Genomic DNA, 23599 nt, shown 5'->3' with positions numbered 1-23599 from the left:
AGTAACACAGAGCTGATGGAAAGGGTTTATTTATTTATTTTTTATTTGAATTGTTTATAAATTATAGTCTGTAACTGATCCACATTCCACACTCCAGTTCAGTTGGTGGTGGTAATGCTCCTTTAAGTTGGTTGCAAAAGTTGCCAAAAAACACCAAAGAAGAAGGAGGGAGGAGGAGGAGGAGGAGGAGGAGCGTCGATCGGAACAGCGTGGGCTCAACTTTTACTTCCCATACGCGCACACACCGCCTACACACACACACCGCTGCTCTAACTTTTCTAACTGTGTAAACTAAACTCGACCTTTAGCTGTCAACAGCTGATCTGACCGACACTTCAGCGGACTCTTACAGCCTCTTCAGGGACCAGTGCGTCCTGCAGGTCTCGTTAGTCCGGATCATGATGAGTTAAAGTCGCTGTGACTCCACAGCTGGAAGAAACCCGGAACATCTGGGACCAGCGGCAGGGCGCTGATTGGCAGCCGCGATCGAGCCTCACTGCTCGGCTGTGTTTGTGTGTCTGTGTGTGTGTAGGAGAGAGTCAGCAGCAGGACGCTAGCTGTCATCTCTACACACACAGTAAACAGTAAAGACTCGGGAGACCCTCTCAGTCCAGTCCGGGCTAGTCCTGGATCCATCCCACCCCTTCCCGGTCGGTTGACCCCCCTGGACAGACGCCGAGGTCGCTGCTGGGAATGTAATGTAAGTCCGCCAGCTCCTGCTAAATAATGTTTAGACTCCTCTGCGAAGTCTGGTTGTTGTTGCACTACTGAGCAGGGCCGTTGTATAGGGGAGAAAGGTGATGATGATTCTAGGGGCCCAGCGCCCAGTGGGGCCCACAAAAAACCCCAGTAGCTATTTGTATGACTGATTTATTCTGCGTAAGACCCTGACTGATAGGTAGCCTACACTGTAAAAACTCAACATCTTTCCAATAATATTTGTCTTATTTCTTGTCCAAATGTCTCATTTCTAGTCAAAACTAATCTCTTTCCACTTAAAATAAGACTCATCACCTAAAAATGAACTTGTTTTTAGATCATTTCCACTTGTTTCAAACAAATTGTTACTTGAAATAAGGAGAAAAATCTGCCAGTGAAAGTAAGTTTTTTGTGCTTGTAATAAGGAAGAAAAACTTGTTCCACGATCAGATTTATATAAAATATAAATAAAAACTGTGTTTTTCCTGCACTTTGAAGGGCTGGAAAAAGTTATATTATAGTGAACAATGGAACTGTGTATTTTTTTAAAGGTAAAACCTCTTTTAGGCCGTGAAAATAGGCTGTTTCTTTGGGTCCATTCACAACACTGTATGTTGTAAATCTCTGGTCAGGGCTATTATGGGCTGGCGTTGCTAACGGGAGGAGTGCAGAGAGTCTTCTACTGCAATTAAAGTACTTAGGGGCTATTTGTAGATCATACAACCCCACTTTAAAAAAAATGCTACTATCCCTTTAAGCATGTGCTGTTTTTTAATCAAAATATATTTTTTTAATGAAAGAATTAAGGTTTTATGTTTGTCCCCGGTGTCATTGTCCACTCTGTTAAAGCAGAAGTAAGTAGAATACCGTATGTGTGTTAATATAAGTCTTAAATAGTTGTATCTTCAGACAGCAATCACTTCTATAGAGTGTTTGGTCTGAAACACGGGTCTGTCAGTCCCTCTGCTCTGCTGTAAGCCGAGGAGAAAACTTTCCTTGTATCCTACAACCTTTATCCAATGAGGAGAGAGAACAGCATAAAGGGGCGGTCCTCTCTGTGTGTGTAGCCAAGGGATGCGCGTAGGGACGAGGGCGGGGACTGCTAACTCCATCTGCTGACAGGAAAACAAACAACTGATTGAAGAGTGTCTAGCTAAACAGTCTCTCCATCTGTTTGCAGGGCGGTCTTCACCTCCACTCTCCTCCTCTCAGTCGTGGCAGTCGGGATCACGCCAATATTCAGCCAGACAGGTGGGTGAAAGCTGTGACAGCACAGGACTCAAATTAAAGTTATGGTTGGTAATCCTGTTCAGAAACACGTTTTGTTATACTGGGTGAAATGGTCCTCTATCCTGAGAGGGGTCCATGCCTATGTTCCCACATTTGAGATTTATCACACGGCGCATCCTCTGCTGCATCGACACCTCTGTGTGAATTTGTGTGGAAAGATGTCTATGGGTGTGATGTTATGTGTACAAAATGGTGAATGTATGTAGGTGGAAACAATTATCCTTGTAAATTACAATAAAAATCTAAAGTCTAATCTAATATATCCACTAGGGCAGTGGTTCTCAACTGGTGGGTCGGGACCCAAAAGTGGGTCTTGGACCCGTTCTGGATGGGTCGCGGACAGCTGGTCAGAAAAGTAAATAATATTTAATGCACATCTGATGTTGGACATGTCTTTTATTTTGAAAAATAACTTATTTTGAAAGGCACAGGAGACACGTGAACACATGCAGTTGTAATGCTCCTCCTCAGTTTCTTATTATTTGCTCTGAATGCAAAGATATCAGTTTCTTATTAATGTGGCCTGAATGCAGTGAATCTTGTTTTGTTTTGTGCAATTTGTTATTTATTCACTTTTGTGAATATGCTCTGAATGCAGAGATGCATTAGAAGTCAAATATATCGTTTTGTTGGTCTCCATTTTGTGCAGTTTGATATTTATTTATTCACTTCCGTACATGCAGTTGTCATGGTAACTCCTCAGTTTCATTCATGTGCTCTGAAATGCACTTTGCTCAATAAAGAGCAAAATTAGTTTTTAAAGGCTTTAAAAAAAATAATCTTGGTTTGAATTCTATAGAAGTGGGTCACGACTTAATGACCATGGGACAATGTGGAGCCCAGAGTGAGACTAGTTGAGAACCCCTGCAATAGGGCTGGGACGATGCGCTTTTCTCCCGATTCGATTCTTCTACGATTTTTTGGATGGCGATTCGATTTAAATTGCGATTCTACGATATTGCAGATTCTCTCGATTTTTAGTCTTTAGCATTTTTAACATTTATTTGCACACAAACACTGTAGGAGCCTATAAATTAACATACTCCATTATAAAGTGAACTTAAACCCTTTTCAAAACCTGTACTCTCTGTATGTAAAAAGGCTAACAAATGCACATTGCACAATATATAAAAATAATAATAATAATAATAATAATTCCAAACAAAAATCAACTTTTGAAAAAGAAAATCGATTTAAAAATCGTCAAAGAAGATATCGCGATATTTATGTGAATCGATTTTTTCTCCTACCCCTAATATCCACGATGTAACTTATACCTCCTAAGGTTCCAGTACGATCTACATATTGTTATGGTCACCGAGTAATATGTGTGGTATGCGAAGTAAATGAAATATGAAGTCAGAAGTCTTTTATTGTTACAACATGTAAACATATTTAGGAATTTGGTGGGAACACAGGGCCTAATCTTCAGTGGAAAAAACAACACAGAGATGTGGCAACATAGGAATGACCCCCCTGAGAGTAGTCATTCAATACAGAATGTATTCAGAAAAAGGAAAAAAAACAATCAGATGCCTTCATGTCTAGTCTAAGGAGAGGGGCTGGGACTTTTGACAATAACATACATAAAGATGTGCGTGTAAAGATCGGCATTTAAACTTTTTTTTTAGATTTCTAATAATATGTTTCTCTTGCTGCCTAAAGAATGTTTAAGGGTTATTGTAGAGGAGTAATGGCGCGTTCATTACAACTCAGAGGTTGGAATTCCCAACTCGGAAATTTCCGACTTCCGACATCATTGCGTTCACGCTGCAGGAACTCGGAAGAGAAAAAACATGGATACCCGAAAGAAGTTTGGCGTATTATTGTGGCTCATAGCTGAATACAAAAAATAAATGCAGCAGCAAATTATGTTTATTTTGGAGGCAAATGAAGAGGAGAGGAGACGCTGCAGACGAGTGAACATATGGGCCCTAGTTTGCTGGCGCAGCGCAGGTGGCGCAAGGTAGCGCAGCCGGTCTAATGCAAGTTTCGACCAGCGCAGCCTAGTGCAAAGTCAGATTGGAAGATTGGCAGATCGCGCTGCGCTGAGATAGGCGTGGCCGCGCAGCAGGGGGAGGCGTCACAGATTCTGCTTGGTGCAGTGGAAGTTTTGTGCGAAAATGTCCCGCCGAGGTTGCGCTGAAAGCTCGCCACCTCCAACCAGGTCTAGTCTCAGCGCAGAGCGGAGCGCAGCAGGTGCAGTGGAAGTTTGGCTGACTGACCTGCAGTGCACACACGTCACCAAGACCTCACAGGCAGATCTCCACAGTTCCAGGCACATTTCAATGCAATAAATATCCACAATAACCACTATTTAATGCAACTAATGGAATCAACAAGTGAATTTATATCTATATAGATTGTCCCGTCACATCTGACGTCAGATCAAAGCAGAGATCAAAGGCTGTCGGTGCGTAAAGGAAACTCCACCTGAATTAACACAGCAGGGACGAACTGGCACTGAAAAGCAGCTGTGGATGTCCCAAGAGCAGGACTGAGGGTGGATGACTGCATTTTGCTGCCGTGTTGAGATACGCACTGTGCCGTTGTGATGATCCGCTTTATTTATTTATTTACTTATTAATTCATTAGCTTAATATAAACGTATTTCATGTAGGCTACTGCAATAATACACAAAAAATGCATTAAAACCTCAACAAATAACTTAAAATGTCAAAATTATAACCGTTTAAGACGAGGGCTGCCATGTTTTGATGTTGTCGTGACATCAAGTCGGAAAGTCAGAGCTCTGATATGATACCCGAGTTTCCGACCTGTAATTTCCGAGTTCGACGCCGTTTAATTCATTTTTTACAACTCGGAGCTCGTATTTTTCCGACTTCCGAGTTGTCTTGAACGCAGCATAACTCACTTCAATAAATAAATACAGTATATCAACCTTTTAGGTTCTGTCACCTCATCTGAAACAATAGAAGAGGCTGTCTGTGAAGAAGTCATTAGTCGTCACTATTTTAATGGACTCCCTCATTTAATTAACTCATCTATTAATAATGACAGAGGACCTGGAGGAGTGTCGGTGAGCGACTGACTGATTGAGTGAAGCACGAGGACTTGAGTCAATGCTGAGATCATTAGTCAGAGCAGTTTGCAAAACAGTTTTTGACTCACAGCTTCCTTTTTTTAATATGGTGGACAGTTGGAAATGTTTCCTTAAACCTTTTCTGCTGGACACTTATTGTGCAATGTGACCACAAATATTAGAAGCCATACTAGTATCACTGGAGACATTGCGGTAAATCATATCACTGTTGTGCAGATGGCAGGAAGTCGTATCTGGGAAAAGTTGCAAAGTTACACAAATGTCTAGAATAAAAACTGGATGGATCAGGTTGTTTCTAGCTCCAGAGTAGACATCCAACAAACTTAACTTTAATTTATTCGTTACTGTCATAACCGGTCAGTATTTTATGTCTTGTTGCCCTTAATCCTATAACATTTTAGAGGCCGTTTAAAACAGGAGGTCTGATGTTTATCTTCTTAGATTAATGCAGCAAAGACCATCATGAGAAATGCTCAATCTGATGTTTCAGAGCTTCTCGATTCAAATCTGTCTCACTGCTGTCCAATGTGTCTCTTTTTGTACTGCGGTACACTTAACAAATTACAGGAGTACAAACAACACTGCAAAAACTCAAAATCTTACCAAGAATATCTGTCTTATTTCTAGTCAAAATGTCATTTCTAGTCAAAACAAATCTTATTATACGTAAAATCACATAAAAAACACTCTTTTGAGCATATTTTTTACTTGAAATAAGTAGAAAAATCGGATAGTGGAGCAAGTTTTTCTTCCTTATTACAAGCACAAAAAACTTGCTTTCACTGGCAGATTTTTCTACTTATTTCAAGTGAAAATTTGTTTGAAACCAGTTAAATGATCTAAAAACAAGTTCATTTTTAGGTGATGAGTCTTATTTTAAGTGGAAAGAGTTTAGTTTTCACTAGAAATGAGACATTTTCACAAGAAACATGACAAATATTCTTGGAAAGATTTTGAGTTTTTGCAGTGAGTGTCATCTGTAACGTGTTTGGTGAGTCTCAGTGTGGGAATGGAACAGCTTCTCTCTGCTTACTTCCTTTTAATGGGATGGAAGTGTGATGGCATCATTTGTTTCACGAAAAATCCTGACATCTAAGCTCTGTCTTTCCTTATCTGTCTCTGTCTTCTCTCTTAGAGCCCGTGTGTGATGACAAGGGGAATTCCAGTGAAGGGGCGGTCTCAGCGGTCTCAGTGCTGGAGGGGCAGGCTGGTTGGCTCTCCTGTCCTCTTTTCTCTCATCCCTCTGTCTACAACTACACCTCCGCTCAGAGCGCCGGACACAACCTCTCCTGGTTCCACCTCCCCGAGGGTCACGACCTGCTGCAGCCAGTCACGTACAGGTACAGCTGCACAGAGTTTGACCTGCTGCTTTGGGAGCTTTTGTTTTTATACCAGTGAAGGGTGGCCTACTTGCTGTGTGCAGTGGTTTGTGGTTTTAAACTAACCTAACGGAAAACAAGTGAGGTTTAATCATCATTTCCATTTAAAAGTAGGTCACATTTGACACAGGTGCATTAAAACAATAAAAAGAGCTTTAACTGAACAGACACTGAGGTACTTTACTCAATTTTTTAAATAAAGTATAAACATCTTGATCATATCTAAAAGTGCATAAAATAAATAAATAAAAAGTGTCCAGAATTTGCAATAACTTGCTTCCCTTATGAATTAAAATAAACACTTTGGTCACCTAAGCACACCTCAAAGTGCATAAAAAAGAGAAAACAATACACACTGTGTGTGTGACACTTTGAGAGTATCTGAAGGATACAATGTCCCTTCCAGAGAGGATTCATGTGTTTTGGAGGTGAGCAGCCGTGATTTGCGTCACTGAGGGCATTGGAGTTTGTTCTAATGTCGTTGTAACTGAATTGTATCTGATTAGCTCTTGTTCAGGCTCTAATGAATGCTGATGACTCTCCCCTACAGCTCGCGGCTCAGTAAGGACAGAGAGAGGCTGTGGCTGCAGCCGGCCGTGGCCGAGGACACTGGACAGTACATCTGTATGCTACGGTGAGAAACTGCTCTTCTTCAAATCACCACACTCTCTCGCTGTGTCGAAATCACTCTCTCATTCACTGCTCCCTATGCGCGACTGCGATGCATTATCCTCCAGAATAAAACCTGCTGCTCTCTCGGTTTCAATCCCCTGACTCTGAATCAGCTGACGTGGCTCTGAGAGCGTCTTAAAGATCTGTTGCTGTTCACCTCAGGAGAACAGAGTCTTAGCCTATAGCAGCGTAGCTATAAAATTGCTAACTAAAAGCTCTGTCATAAAGGAAGGTCTTAAGTCTAAAGTTAAATGTAGTTAGAGTGTCTGCCTCTTTGACCCAGGGAGAGAGCTGGTTCCACAGTAAAGGAGCCCGGTAACTGAAGGCTCTACCTCCCAGTCTGTTTTTAGAGATACTGGGAGTCACTAACAGACCTGCGTTCTGGGAGCGGAGTGCTCTGGTAGGACAGTAAGGAATGATGAGGTCTTTCAGATAGGATGGAGCCTTGCTTTTTTTATCTGCACATGTGGTATAGACAACGTCTTGTCCACACAGGAGACAGAACCTCTGATTTTTCTTGGTCTTCCAGCAATTTCTCTTCTCCATGTTGTATCATTTGATCCTCCAGGACATGTCGGAGTGATGCTGGTCATCTCTGGAGCATTTTCTATTGTTGTCCCTGTACAGAGCAAATACAGAGTGAGAAAATGTTTCTGTTGCATAATGTACAGTCATGAACTTCAGTGTTTCCCCCAGAAAACTTGTTAAGCCCGGTGGTAGGGTGGCCCAGCAGGGGCCTGACCCTGACCATTGACTGACGGCAGGGCCCTATAGGTAACAGATGAATTAATGGAGTAGTAGAGTTTAGAAGTGATTCCATAAGGCTTTGTACATTTAACATTTTTTTAATTAACTTGAGTTGTAACAGGGTAGGCGTAATAAGCTATGCTTCAGCCTATGCCTTTTCGGTCCAAATTTTCTTTTTCTGTTTACCTATTGTTTACTCTGATCGATGTTATTTTTATTTTTTTTCTCTCTGGTTTGTTACTTCTCTTTTAATGACATGTATTGACCGAAATAAACGAAACGAAACGAAGATCAATGTTAAAAGTTGCCTGGAAATGTGAAAATATTATCATTATCATGTGTTATTATAATACATTTATGTAACAGATTGCACTCTTGGAATGCTGTTCAACCAACCACAAAAATAAATATATAATTAAAAAATACTATTTAGATCAATTATATCAACTGTCTGCACTACTAAAAACAACTGCCTGGTGTCTCCAGAGATTTTTATTTTTTTCCTCAGAGAGCAAGTAAGACCTGGCGGCCCACCAGGCTTATAATAGACTGGGGTAAACCCTGAACCTTTTTCATGTGGAAATCTAAAATATCACTGATATGAATGAGGTGGACAAAATGCATTACATTTAATGATCATAGAGTCCAATTCACTCTCCTCTAAAAAGACTTCACACAAACTGAATGTTATTATAGTTTTGCTCAAGCATTCCTAATGCAACTGGTAACTGACTGTGATTATTTCATATTTAACATGTTGAGCAGCATGCTGTTGTCAAGTCATCAGAAACTGGAAATCTTGACAGTAAAATATTCTTTGGAAAATCAAAAAAAGAAGATGGAGCCTTGTTGACTCTTCCAATCAGAAGAGGACAGAGGTTCAGTTGTGTTTGGTCTGATCAGTCGCCTCCTCCCTCTGTCTCACAGCAACAGATCGTCCTGCATTCAGACCACCGTGCATCTGAATGTGATGAAGCCTGACGAAGTGGCCTGGGAGCCCACGTGGCAGGCTCCAGTTGCCGTGGTGACCACTTATACGACCATCCCACTGCAGGAGGGGAAGACCCTGGAGTGTCCCGACATACAAGATGCAACAAAGATGGCCGACAGTCCGCCAAGTGTCACATGGTACCATGTGAGAACAAACCGCACGGTAATACTGTGTGTATGTGTGTGTGTGTGTGTGTGTGTGTGTGTGTGTGTGTGTGTGTGTGTGTGTGTGTGTGTGTGTGTGTGTGTGTGTGTGTGTGTGTGTGTGTGTGTGTGTGTCTGTCTGTCCATCCATCCATCTGTCTGTTTGGCCCAATTCCAATTCTATTTTTCATCCCTACCCCTACCCCTACCCCTACCCCTACCCCTACACCTAGCCCTTAACCCTTGCCCTTGAAACGGAGCTACAAGGAGTAGGGTTGAAAGTCAACCCCTACGAATTGGGACACCACTTCAACAATCACATACGTCATCAGTCGTCTCTGCTGGCTTTCGCATAAGCAGACGTGACAAGCTTTTGCCATAAATCCTCTATTCAGAACCACGTAAAATAAAATAAAATTTAATGAAGACTGATCGGTTCATTGTAAAACATTTATTTATTGATGTAAATGTGGTGATTTCTGTATGTAGGCTACAGATCCCCCAGGCAGTGCTGCTGCTGTGTCCAAAACACATGAAGCTTCACTTTTAATTTAAACAAATTAATGCGACAATTGTTACATTTCATCAATGAGACGAGCATTTATCTCCTAAAAAGAATGTAACTACGCGGCGGTAAACCTTTAAAACCCTGCGGGTAAGTTAATTAGCGGTCGTCTTTTCTACCGGGACGAGGTCGGGAGGTTGGCCGGCTGACCAGCTCTCCGGACGGGGTGGTGTCTCCGTGACGAGCCGCTGATCTGCTCCACAGGTGGAGGCTCCACTGTGGAGCTTCACTTCTCCCAAAAACATCGGAGCAAACGTCTAAACAGCCTCATGTGGATAAACCGACCGCACATTGGGGATCTAAACAGCTACTTTCTCGCATGAAAAACTATTAAAACTTAACAAAATGACGTAATAACAGCGTTACAGTGAGAAATAAAACAGCTGCCGGTTGCCGCAAGATGCATTCTGGGAAACTTGCCGTAGCCCTCGGTCCGTAGTGTGCCCCTGAAAAAAGATAGCCCTACCACTTCCCCCTAACCCTCGTCTGAACCAGAATTGGGACACCCCTACCACTTCACGTGAACGCGCAAAACGAAGGGTTAGGGCCAAGGGCTAGGGCTAAGGGGAGAATCGGAATTCGGCCTTTGTCTGTCTGACCTGTCTCTCCTGTCCCCCCGTCCTTTGTGTCTCAGAAGTGGAACTCGGACCGGCAGCAGAGAGGAACCAGTCTCCAGTTCTACATCATGACAAAGGTGTACCAGGGTTTATATGTGTGTGCAGTCAGCTACCTGCGGAGAGGCCGACAACTCAACTTCACCAGGGGCGTCAACGTCACCGCAGTCAGTAAGACAGCCGCACTGCCGCTCACCACACCGTCCACCGCCACCGTCACTACCACAGCTACCACAACTACCACAACTACCACAGGGGGTCATGCCTATGTTCCCACAGCCCTATGTTCCCTCATTTCTAACTTTTGTTGTCACTGAAAATTAGGCCCTATGTTCCCTCACCCTTTGGTCCCACCATTGGTTGGGTTTAGGCAATGAAGAAAGGAGTTGGTTAAGTTTAGTAAAAAGACCAGGTAGAGGCTAGACAGGCCAGATAGGTAGAGTCCAGATAGGTACAGAGAGTCCAGAGGGAACATAGGGCTGTGGGAACATAGGCACGCTCCCCTACCACAGCTACCACTGCTACCGCAGCTACCACAGCTACCGCAGCTACCAGCTACCACAGCTACCACAGCTACCACAGCTACCACCGCTACCACAGCTACCACAGCTAACACAGCTACCACAGCTACCACAGCTACCACTGCTACCACCGCTACCACAGCTAACACAGCTAACACAGCTACCACAGCTAACACAGCTACCACAGCTACCACAGCTAACACAGCTACCACAGCTACCACAGCTAACACAGCTACCACAGCTAACACAGCTACCACAGCTACCACAGCTACCACTGCTACCACAGCTACCACAGCTACCACAGCTACCACAGCTACCACTGCTACCACAGCTACCACAGCTACCACAGCTACCACAGCTACCACAGCTACCACTGCTACCACAGCTAACACAGCTACCACTGCTACCACAGCTACCACAGCTACCACAGCTACCACTGCTAACACAGCTACCACTGCTACCACAGCTAACACAGCTACCACAGCTACCACAGCTACCACAGCTACCACTGCTACCACAGCTAACACAGCTACCACTGCTACCACAGCTAACACAGCTACCACTGCTACCACTGCTAACACAGCTACCACTGCTACCACAGCTACCACAGCTACCACAGCTAACACAGCTACCACTGCTACCACTGCTACCACAGCTAACACAGCTACCACTGCTACCACAGCTACCACAGCTACCACAGCTACCACAGCTACCACTGCTAACACAGCTACCACTGCTACCACAGCTACCACAGCTACCACAGCTACCACTGCTACCACAGCTACCACTGCTACCACAGCTACCACAGCTACCACTGCTACCACAGCTACCACAGCTACCACAGCTAACACAGCTACCACTGCTACCACAGCTACCACAGCTACCACAGCTACCACAGCTACCACTGCTACCACAGCTAACACAGCTACCACTGCTACCACAGTCACAGCTACCACAGCTACCACAGCTACCACAGCTACCACAGCTACCACTCTACCACAGCTAACACAGCTACCACAGCTACCACAGCTAACACAGCTACCACTGCACTAGGAGGATATGACTGTCAGTGTTGGGCAAGCTACTTGGAAAATGTAGTGAGCTAAGCTACAAGTTACTCTACATGAAATCAAGCTTCACTACACTGAAGCTACCCACCAGAAAAATGTAGCAAGCTACGCTACAATAAAATGAGAAAAGTAGCTTAGTTACATCAAAGCTTTTTTTTTTTTTTTTTTACATCAAACCAACTTAATTCCAAGTAGGGGTGCACCGAATGGCATTTTTTTGGCCAAAGCCGAATACCGAATAAAATCAAAACGCTTGGCCGAATAACCGAATAATACCGAATACCGAAAGTGGTTTTAAAGTTTTTTTTTTTTTAATAGGGCCTATTGGATAAATAAAATATTTTTTTAGACTTAATTTTCAAAGAAAGTAAATGTTTATTGACTATTTTGACAGTTTTTGAATATTCCAGTTGCCGTTGCTCATCAAAAAAGCACAACAAGTTAGATACAGTTTTTCATTTATATCGGCCCATTGTGAGTGCTGAAAGATTTATGCAAGTACATTCCCAAAAAAAGGGTTATTAAAACAGTGGTTCCTAACCTTTCTTGGTCAGATTTTTTTTTAATTCATTAATTAGGCTACTAGACATTTCAGGCGACCTCATTTGAATTTCAGGCGACCCCGCTGCAGCAGATGGGCATCAGCAGATACGTACATGACGTCACATGGAAGCGGTGCATTTAAGGTCTAGAGATGTCTGGGGAAATGTAGCTTCTGTGGACGCTACTGCGCTACTGATCAATAAAATAGCTTAACTACTGAAAAGCTATTTGATGTAGAAAACAGCGACGCTACGACCACGCTACTGGGAAATGTAGTTAAGTTACTAACGCTGCTACTTGTAACGTCGCTACTGCCCAACACTGATGACTGTGCTGTTCTGTGCTCCATCAGGTTCGTCCTCGCTGCCCAAAGAGCCCACCATCCTCCACCCGACTGCAGACCGGGTCATCCCTGTCAAACTGGGTAGGTCAACAGCAGAACAGCTCCGTTACCAGTAGCGATGCTCCAGTCAGCACTTTTGGGGGCCGATCAGATTACTGATCACAGGAATCATAAGTCTGATTTCGATACTGATCACTGAATGGATGGGAGAATAATAACCCTCCACGTCCTGTACAATCTAGCCATGTGCAGCACTTTTTTTTCTTTTCCTTTTTTATTTATTTAGCACGAACAATATCATTTAAAGGTGCCATATGTTAGCCTCGTAAACCAGCCTCTCGCGGAAATGCATTTCATTTCATTTCTCAGAGAGTCTGGCCTCATCTCCCCTCTAAGTGTTTGGGGTGGGCGGGAGCTGGGCGGGAGTAGTAGCAAAGACGGTTTAATATCTTTGGTAGTAGCGTTGACAGACAACCCCATTCAGCCAATCAGCAAGTTGGTGTAGTGACGGGGCTTTGCACCAGTCGGTCCCTGATTGGCCAACGTGTTGTGTCAATCACAGCGGGCGACGCTGATTGGCTCGGCCTTCTGAGGGTTTCAGGCCAAACGCTTACAACGGGGATGAGGCCAGACTCTCCCTCGGAATGAAATGAAATGCATTTCCGCGAGAGGCTGGTTTACGAGGCTAGCCATATGTAAGAATGTGGCCAAAAACGGTTACTGCAGTCAAATTCAAAACACAGCGATCTCGTTTTTTCTCCCAGTCGTAGCGGCAGCTCAGTGGACCAGACCGGAGGCTGAAATGCCACTGACGCCGCCGTGACTGGGAGAGAGGGCTAGGTGGCGCAACATGCCAACACGTAAATTCAAAACATAAACATGATTTGCAGTCTGCAAAAAAAGATTTTTAATGCGAATACTCTGGCTGTGCTATTGTTGTTGGTGAGTTCATCATGTTATATGAACATTATTTCTGAATCTCTGTGACATATTAGGAGGATTTTACGGCCAGTTGCTTTAGATTCTTACATATTGTACCTTTAAAATAACATGGATAATCATCATGACTGGGATGTGCAAAGGGGAGGTACCAAAAGGGCTTATATAAAAACCTCACCCACATATTCAAAAAACAAATTTGTTACAGGTTAAAAACAATAACATAGGAAATAATTAAACAATAACGAAAAATAAGTAAAAAAGTAAGTGATTAAACAGTGAATAATAGGAAATAAAAAATGCATACATGAATGAATAATACAAAACAATAATAATGAATGAGATAATGAGAAAAAGAAGACGAAGAGAGAGAGAGAGAGAGAGAGAGAGAGAAAAAAAAGATAAACATGATCATAAATGTCTTATGTTTGATGGTACATGGTTTGACTGATGAGGTACTTTTTGAGAGCCTTTTTAAATTATGTTAAATGAGTATTTTTTTTCAGATAGTCAGGTAGCTGATTCCAGAGAGGTGGACCTTGATAACGAATTGAAAATTGTTAGAAAGATATATGAGCGCTAGAAGTACTGTTGTACCTGTAATGTCATCTGTCCAGGTGTAGCTACACTCCATGTGTTTCCAGGACAACATTGCATCATCTGCTCGGGTGGGGTAATGCTGCGTTCAAGACAACTCGTAAGTCGGAAAAAAACGAGCTCCCAGCTGTAAAAAATGAATTGAACGGCGTCAAACTCGGACATTACAGGTCGGAAACTCGGGTATCATATCAGAGCTCCGACTTTCCAACTTGACGTCATGACAACATCAACACATGGCGGCCCTCGTCTTAAACGGTTAGAATTTAGACATTTTAAGTTATTTGTTGAGGTTTGAATGCATATTTTTGTGTATTATTGCAGTAGCCGATATGAAATACGTTTATATTAAGCTGTGATATTATATGTGCACTCATCTGCAGCGTCTCCTCTCCTCCAAAATAAACGAAGATCAATGTTAAAAGTTGACTGGAAATGTGAAAATATTATCATTATCATGTGTTATTATAATACATTTATGTAACACCAGGTCTTACAGATTGCACTCTTGGAATGCTGTTCAACCAACAACAAAAATAAATAGATAATAAAAAGACTATTTAGATACATATTATCAACTGTCTGCACTACTAAAAACAACTTCCTGCTGTCTCCAGAGATTTTTATTTTTTTCCTCAGAGAGCAAGTAAGACCTGCTGCATTTATTTTTCGTTTTCAGCTATGAGCCACAATATGCCAAACTTCCTTCAGGTATCCATGTTTTTTTTCTTCCGAGTTCCTGCAGCGTGAACGCAATGATGTCGGAAGTCGGAGATTTCCGAGTTGGGAATTCCGACCTCCGAGTTGTTATGAACGCGGCATTTGATCACCGAGCTCAAAGGTTCCTGCTGAAGAAGTATTCATAAAACATCTAGATAGCTTGTTTTTTTTTGTTGTTTTTTAAATTTCCAGAACGCTGTAGTTTGAATGAATCACATTGAGGGACATGGTGCACAGGTCCAACTGGGTTTATTTCTCCCTCCCCCCTCAGACACAGAGGTGCGCCTGATGTGCAGAGCCGTGTTCCCCTACCTGGGGGACTCCCCCTGGAAGATCTGGTGGACGGTTGATGGGAAGACGCTGGATGAGCTCGCCAACCAGCGCTTCAACATGAGCAACAGGTAGAAGGAAAAAAATGTATCTGCACTTTGAGATGTTAAACCTTGTGATGGACGAGCAGACAGAGGAGTAGTTACTACATTTCACTGCTGTTTGTCTTCTCCTTGACCTGATGGAACAATGGATGAACAAACTCTGATGTGACTTTACTAATACATCGTATACACTAATACTAATTCGTATACGTCTAAACAGTAGTACTGAAAGAATTAGACAGGTTTGATTACCTTTAGCTGTGACATGACTCAATAAATGTCCTGCATTAAATATCTTCTGTAAAAGTACATAAGCAGTATCAGTAAACTGTAGTTACACTACCATACTACCAACACTACCAATTGTGACCTGATCCATCAAAATGAGTCACAGTGACCCAAATTTCAAAGTTGAGATCTTGGTATCAATGGAAAGATTAGAAAATAAGCTTTAAAATGATACCCTAGTCAAAGTCATACACTTGATGGTTTTCGAGATGTGGCCATTTGAATTACGATCTTTCACTTATTCCGTTCTAAAACCTGAGAAAATTGCATTTAAGTTTTTGCCAGTGACTCTGGCATCTGTTCCTGTACCACGTGATTACACGCATCCTGTAAGGTCCCTTCTTGTAATAGAGGCACCATTCAATGACCCTCGGAAAGCAGAGAATCTCACAATTCAGATGCTGTTTACAGCTCGTCTCTATCATAAACGGTTCAGAAGTTGTCGTGTTTTGTTGAGGTTTTGTAAAACATGTGCAAGCGTTGTGTCGTTGCTACGTTTGGTTTAGCATCGTTGCTACGTTTGGTTTAGCATCTGTTTCTGTACCCGTCCCTTCTGTCATAGAGGCACCATTCAATGACCGTCGGAAAGCGGAGAATCCCGTGATTCAGATGCAGTTAACAGCTCGTCTCTATCATGAACGGTTCAGGAGATATTTCATGTTTTGCACCGAAGCAACACTCATTTTCAGAGGGTTAAAGTTGCAAGTCAACTTTAATCATCATTTACCTGCCTTTTCTCAATTATCTGGACTGTGAAACTTTAGGAGATTGTTTTTGAATGTCATTGCTTTGAAATTAGGCTAAATTATTTTTGATTTTCTATGGGTTTTCCACGTTATCAGCTGATTATCTAAAAATAGAACGTTACGACATCCGACTCATTTTGATAGAACAGGTCACAATTACTTTCTATTGGTAAAATATCATACTGTATATGTAAGTACATGCATGTGACTGTCAAGTCAGTTGGGGCATAAATCTTCCTGAAGGTCCTGAGCGACTCTGACCCTGTGTGTTTTATTTTGAAATAGCTATACGAGATGTGTGTGTTTGCAGAACCATCGAGGACATTCTCGGAGACCGGACAGAGGAGAGCGTGCTGGTGATCCAGGACGTCCAGTCTGAGGACCTGGACAGAGAGTATAACTGCTCTGTGAGGAACGAGCGAGGCCACGATACACACAGAGTTTGGCTGGAGGAGGAGGGTGAGACACACACACACACACACACACACACACACACACACACACACACACACACACACACACACACACACACACACACACACACACACACACACACACACACGTCAGACTCTGATGAAGCTGACCCTCTCTGCTGCAGTGCCACATGATAATCAGACAGTTTGGTAAATCCATGTTCGTTGTGACAGATTCACTTCCAGTAAGACCACTGCACCTTCTGCTGATATAAGATAAGCTAAGATAAGATAAGATAAGATAAGATAAGATAAGATAAGATAAGATAAGATACAATGACTTCATGAATCCCCAAAGGGAAATTCATTTGTCTGGCAGCTCATATACCATTTGCATTAAAAATCCTGATGGCTGAAGGTATGAAGGATCTTCTATATCTCTCCGTCCATCTTGGTCCATCACGGTGTTATGAAGTGGATGATCTGAGTTGTTCAGAACGGCTTCTACCATCTCTCCACCACATCCCCCACTGAGTCCATTAGATTGTCCACATGATTGAAGTCTGTATCCTAGCAATGACTTCATGTAGAAAATTGGAGTCTTCACCAATATCTCCAGCTCATCACTCTGGTCGGGCAGAGAGTTGACATTTCCCATGATGACTGACAGCAGAAAGGGCCTACTGTTCACCTCCACACACAGTGGCTTGCTCCAGACCTGCTCTGTTTTCAATGAAAGAAGCTCTTCATCTTAATAAACCCGTCTCCCCACAGAAGTATCCATCAGTAGTTGACAAAATACAACAGAAATACAGCAGATGTTAAAGGGATAGTTCAATATTTTGGCAAATTGGCCCATTGCCATACTCGCTATAGTCATAGCAGTAGGTTTGTTACCTTTAATTGTCGGTGCACGTTGTTTTTAGAACGGCGGAGCAGAGCCGTGAGCTGCTCAGAGCTACGGAGGCTAAAGGAATTTCTTGGTTTCCCCCATCAGACTCATCAAATACACAATCCAACAACTCCACAACACAACGCTCTGGTGGACAAGTTGTGACCTGCACATTCACCACGCTATGAGATAATAACACAACGTTACGAGATGGAGCTGTTTTAGAGGTAAATTCATGCCTTCAGGGACAGTTTTTCATCATCAGTCTCTGCATTTCCCTCTAAAACAACTCTGTGTGGTAACGTTGTGTTATTATTTCATAGCGTGGTGAATGTGCAGGTCACAACTTGTCCACCAGAGCGTTTTGGAGTTGTTGGATTGTGTATTTGATGAGTTTGATGAGGGAAACCAAGAAATCCCATAATGAGCCTCCGTAGCGTAGCTCTGAGCAGCTCACGGCTCTGCTCTGCTGTTCTAAAAATAGCTTGCACCGACAAATAAAGGTAACATACCTACTGCTGTGACTATAGGGATTATTATGGCAATGGGCCAATTTGCCAAAATGTTGAACTATCCCTTTAAGCAAAATCTGTGTACATGCTCCTCATCATCATCGTTGCCATGATGAAACATCTGTTGAACCTGACGTGTGTGTGACTGTGCCAGTGTCGCTGCCGTCGGTGCAGCTGGGCTGTGGCCTCGGTGCAGCTCTGGTCCTCATGCTGATCGTCTTCGTGGTGTATCACGTCTTCTGGCTGGAGCTGCTGCTGCTCTATCGCTCCTGGTTCGGCACCGACGAGAGACACACAGGTGAGCAGCAGGTCGCACTCCGACCTCTACACCTGCACCAGGTCTATTTATCATCCATTCACCTACAGGGATGGGGAAAAAACAATATAAATAAATTATATACTATATACAGTACAGACCAAAAGTTTGGACACACTCAATGCATTTCCTTTATTTTCATGACTATTTACATTGTAGATTCTGACTGAAATTCCACTAATGAACCCTGACAAGGCTGTCAACCTGTGAAGTGAAAACCATTTTCAGGTTAGGTTCACCTCTTGAAGCTCATCAAGAGAATGCCAAGAGTGTGCAAAGCAGTAATCAGAGCAAAGGGGGGCTACTTTGAAGAAACTAGAACTGGTGGGGGCAGAGATAGAGGAGGAGGAGGAAGAAGGAGAGGAAGAAGAAAAGAAGAAAGAGAAGACAAAGAAGAAAAGACATGTTTTCAGTTATTTCACACTTTTTTGTTAATTCCACATGTGTTCATTCATAGTTTTGGTGCCTTCAGTGAGAATAAAGGAAACACATTGAATGAGAAGGTGTGTCCAAACTTTTGGCCTGTACTGTATATATTTTTTTTTATAATGCAAGGTTTTTTCATTGCACTTTATATTTATTTATATTTTGTGTGTATTTGTATTGTTATTTCCTGCTGTCAGAGTCAGGTTAAAGGGATAGTTCACCCTAGAATGATATTTCGCTCATTGTCTACTCACCCTCGTGTTGACTAAGGGCTGGAAGAATTATCAGAGTCCACCGTCCCTTCTCTGAGTTACAGGGGGTCTTGGCGTAGCAGTGCATTTCAATGCAACGGTTGCAAAGGGACACCAGAGCTCTTCGTAAAAAAACACACACAAAAAAACATCCAAATACCTCCATGATGCTCGTATGTAATGTCCGTCTTGTGCTGAAGCCCCAAATTGCGTAATTGTCCCGAAAAAAATTAAATAAGTCTATATTTTAAGCTTGTTTGTAGCGGAAGCTTCTCGAAGCTCCTCTTCCTGGTCCGTCCATATATCGCGTGATTCGCAGTAACCGCACTGACGCCGGCGCAAATCACGCGAGATTTGGACGGACCAGGAAGAGGAGCTTCGAGAAGCTTCCGCTACAAACAAGCTTAAAATATAGACTTATTCAATTTTTTTCGGGACAATTACGCAATTTGGGGCTTCAGCACAAGACGGACATTACATACGAGCATCATGGAGGTATTTGGATGTTTTTTTGTGTGTGTTTTTTTACGAAGAGCTCTGGTGTCCCTTTGCAACCGTTGCATTGAAATGCACTGCTACGCCGAGACCCCCTGTAACTCAGAGAAGGGACGGTGGACTCTTCCAGCCCTTAGTCAACATGAGGGTGAGTAGATAATGAGCGAAATATCATTCTAGGGTGAACTATCCCTTTAAGCAGCAGGTGCACATTTTATTGGATTTGATTTATTTATCAGATTTTTGTAGAGGGGGAGCATCCTGTGGAAAAACTGAAACTGTTTTAGACATCCTGCCTGGCTGCAGTCACAGCATTTAGATTTAGATTTAGATTTAGAAAGTGTAATTTATTGAGCCCTGTTGGCAGATTTATTCACTCTGTTGATGGTCTGTGTTGTGTTTAGATGATAAAGAGTACGACGTGTACATCTCGTATGAGAGGAGCAGCGAGGAGGAGCAGTTTGTTCTGATGACGCTGCGCAGAGTCCTGGAGAACGAGCTGGGATACTCAGTGTGTATCTTTGACAGAGACAGTCTGCCGGGAGGGAGTGAGTACACACACATACTACAGCACAGCGCACACATGCGGCAGCACACACTGCTTATGGCCGTACAATTCATAGTGACAGTGCAGCACACACCCAGTATCAGTCCCTCCAGGATTTCGCAGGCTTTTTTTGTGATTGTTGCGGCCTAAAATGCCTGATTTTGCGGCCACATTTTGAAAAAATTGCGGTGCATGTTGCGATGTTTTAAGTGCTTTTGTTGCGATTAAATTGCGGGAGACAACGAAAGTTGCAAAAAAAAAGTTGCAGTTTTGTTCTGAATAATAAAAAATTAAAGGAAAATTGAAAATTTTGAAATGTCACAAATTAATGTGAGGTCCTGTTATACCAGCAATTTTCCACTTGTTAAGAAAGGCACAGGAAAATTACATAGAGTTGAAAGTTGTTTCACTTTTAATTAAAATGTCCGTTTAAAAATCGTAGTAAAACAACTGTTTTAAAATGCCGTTAAAACAGTCCAGTCTTTGAATAAAAAGGGGAGGGTGGCTACTCAAGTCCAGGACCAGGGCCTCAGGATGGGGGAAGGGGCACCTGGCCGCCGGCTGCTCCGCTCCGGCCCTGTGGTGGCGCACTCACTGGATTCCCCCTCGGCGAGTGCAGCGGGGGGGACACAGCCTCGGGCGTTCAACCAGGACAACTCACACACTCAACACGTTCGACTCAGCTCGTGTTCCTTTACTTATCACTTTGTGCACGTTGTATCAAGTTTCTTGCCGTCAGCCCAGCCACGCCGTTCCTCCGTGGACTCACTTTCAACCACCGCTCCGTCCAGACTCGCACTCTCTGCTGTGTAACTCGTGGAAAGCACCGACGATTGGTCCAATTTGCGGTGATTGTACAAGATTGCAAGATCGCACAAATTCACGGGGATTGGTTGAATTTGCGTTTTAAGTGTTGCGATCGCGACATCGCGAATTCCTGGAGGGACTGCAGTATAGTGCTTTGTTACACGCTCCTTGAACAGTGATTCAGCAGTACACAATCTGATGCTACAACACACATGCCTGGGTGGATATTTCTATCCATCCATCTATCTATCCGTCCATCCATTAAAAGGAAAGTTCACCCAAAATTCAAATTTCACTCATTATCTCCCCCCCCTCATGTGGACTAAGGGCTGGGAGAAGTTTCAGAGTCCTCCGTGGCTTCTCTGAGTTACAGGGGGTCTCGGCGTAGCAGTGCATGTCCATATGACGGTTGCAAATGGATACCAACTGTCTTCGTAACAAAAAGACACACCAAAAAACATCCAAATACCTCCATGCTGCTCGTATGTAATGTCCCTCTTGTATTGAAGCCCCGAAATGCGAAATTGTTCAGAGAAAATTAAATAAGTTTATATTTCAAGCTTGTTTGTCCAAATCGCGTGAGATTTGGACAAACAAAATGTTTTTTGGTGTGTCTTTTTGTTACGAAGACAGTTGGTATCCATTTGCAACCGTTATATGGACATGCACTGCTACGCCGAGACCCCCTGTAACTCAGAGAAGCCACGGAGGACTCTGAAACTTCTCCCAGCCCTTAGTCCACATGAGGGGGAGGAGATAATGAGTGAAATTTGAATTTTGAGTGAACTATCCCTTTAACCGTCCTCTCTCCCTGCAGCCATCACCGATGAGACTCTGAGTTTTGTGGCTCGTAGCCGGCGCCTCCTGGTGGTCGTTAGCCCGGGCTACGCCTCTAAGGGCTCCCAGGCTCTGCTGGAGCTGAAGGCCGGCATCGACGGCATGGCGCTGGACGGCCACCTGCGGGTGATCCTGGTCCAGTACAAGCCGGTCCAGAGGCAGGGCTGGGTCAGGGAGCTGAAGAGAACCCGCGTGGCCCTGGCGCTGGTCCGATGGCAGGGGGACAAGTCCAAAGAGCTGACGTCGCGCTTCTGGAAGAGGCTGCGGGTGGAGCTACCTGTGAGGAGGGTCGGCAGCAGGGAGGAGGGGGAAGTGGACAGTAAGGAGGTGGCTCTCATGAGGCTGCACAGCCAGAACAGCACAAACTCCCAGACAGGACTCATCACCACCACCGTCAAAGACCCACAGAAAGTCTTCAACAGTGCAGCGTAGCCATGGTGACGGAGATCAGCAGATACATGTGGCCCAAAGTGTTGTTATCTTCAGAGAGCTGCCTCCTCCCAGCATGCTGAAGTCATCCCAACTGTAACACTAGCAGCAGCTATAATGTTTAAGGCAATCTACTGCAGTGTATTTTATCCAGTAATTAGCTTCCTAATGTTTTCTAATTTACTTCACTTACTGGTACCACAAGTTCACTTAACTCTTTCGCGACCACACTAATTCTTCAGCACATCCGCTCAGGACCACATGTTTTTGGCTATTTGTTTACCTTTTATCTCACGTCGAACCGAACTATGTACGTCACCTAGAAACAAACGGTCTTCACTTGGTTGCAGATTGACTTTACAACGTGCTTCTCGAAAAAACGGCGAGTTTTTCCGCCGTTTCGTTCGTGAGTACGAAGGAGGAGAAGAGAGCTGGGTTTCTCCAAAAACGGAGCTCCCGCTCTAGTTTCAGAGAAAAACGCACTTTTGTGTCAAGTGGCAATCTGCTCATTTTACCGGTACTCTGCAGTGTGGCATGTCTCCCAAATCATTTCTACGGCTAAATAAATATATTTGTAGGTAAATCTGGGGGGTGTGGCAGCGTGGAGAGCAGCGTGGAGAGCAGCGTGGAGAGCAGCGGTGCAGCGGTGCGGGTCTCTGGCCGCAGCGCAGCAGCTCCGGGACACTGCTGTGTGACTGGCCGGCGGTGGGTGCTTCGGGGCGGGGGCGGCCGGTCGCAGCCCCCGCTGCAGAGCGCCCGCTCTGCTGCACCGTGAAAACAGCTGTGATAACGGGCTTTCAGATCCGAGTCTCCAAACCAGAAACGTTTGTAAACAACACCGGAAAAACTCGCCAGATTTGTCGTCGGTCGCTTTTGTCAAAAGAGGGTTTGGAAAGTCGCCAGATTCAGCGAGAAAGTTGCAACACTGTAGCCGACGGCCGCACAGCGCTGCACGCTGTCCCCAGAGCAGCATTCAAGGAGAACGATTACTCAAACAAAACCAAGATCACACAGTTTATAAAAAAACATTATGTTTTGATTTTAGTTTAAAACAGTTTTACATATCAGAGGACTACCATATTCACACACAGGGTACCTCAGAGTGTCTATTATCTTAATCTGTAAAAAAACGGTTTTGACGAGTTTGCTCGTCAGTGGTCGTGAACGTTCGGCAGGCTGTGACGAGTTAACTCGTCAATGGTCGCGAAAGAGTTAAAGGGATAGTTCACCCAAAATTGAAATTTCACTCATTACTCACCCTCATGTGGACTTAAGGGCTGGGAGAAGTTTCAGAGTCCTCCGTGGCTTCTCTGAGTTACAGGGGGTCTCGGCGTAGCAGTGCATGTCCATATAACGGTTGCAAATGGAT

General features: G+C 43.7%; 1 protein-coding gene across 1 annotated transcript; it reads left to right on the top strand.

The window, feature by feature from the left end:
- Nucleotides 1-390: 390 nt before the first annotated feature.
- Nucleotides 391-22438, top strand: LOC310996200 (interleukin-1 receptor accessory protein-like). Its single transcript, XM_083985582.1, has 12 exons — nucleotides 391-700; nucleotides 1880-1950; nucleotides 6189-6393; nucleotides 6983-7066; nucleotides 8779-9004; nucleotides 10185-10335; nucleotides 12651-12722; nucleotides 15169-15298; nucleotides 16616-16764; nucleotides 18277-18420; nucleotides 20015-20158; nucleotides 21782-22438. Coding segments are annotated over exons 1-12 (1830 nt in total). The 5' UTR covers nucleotides 391-698; the 3' UTR covers nucleotides 22234-22438.
- The last annotated feature ends 1161 nt before the right edge of the window (nucleotides 22439-23599 follow it).

Source organism: Trachurus trachurus (assembly GCF_905171665.1).
Source record: "Trachurus trachurus genome assembly, chromosome: 13".
Taxonomy (NCBI): domain Eukaryota; kingdom Metazoa; phylum Chordata; class Actinopteri; order Carangiformes; family Carangidae; genus Trachurus; species Trachurus trachurus.
This window is presented reverse-complemented; position numbering and strand designations above follow the sequence as displayed.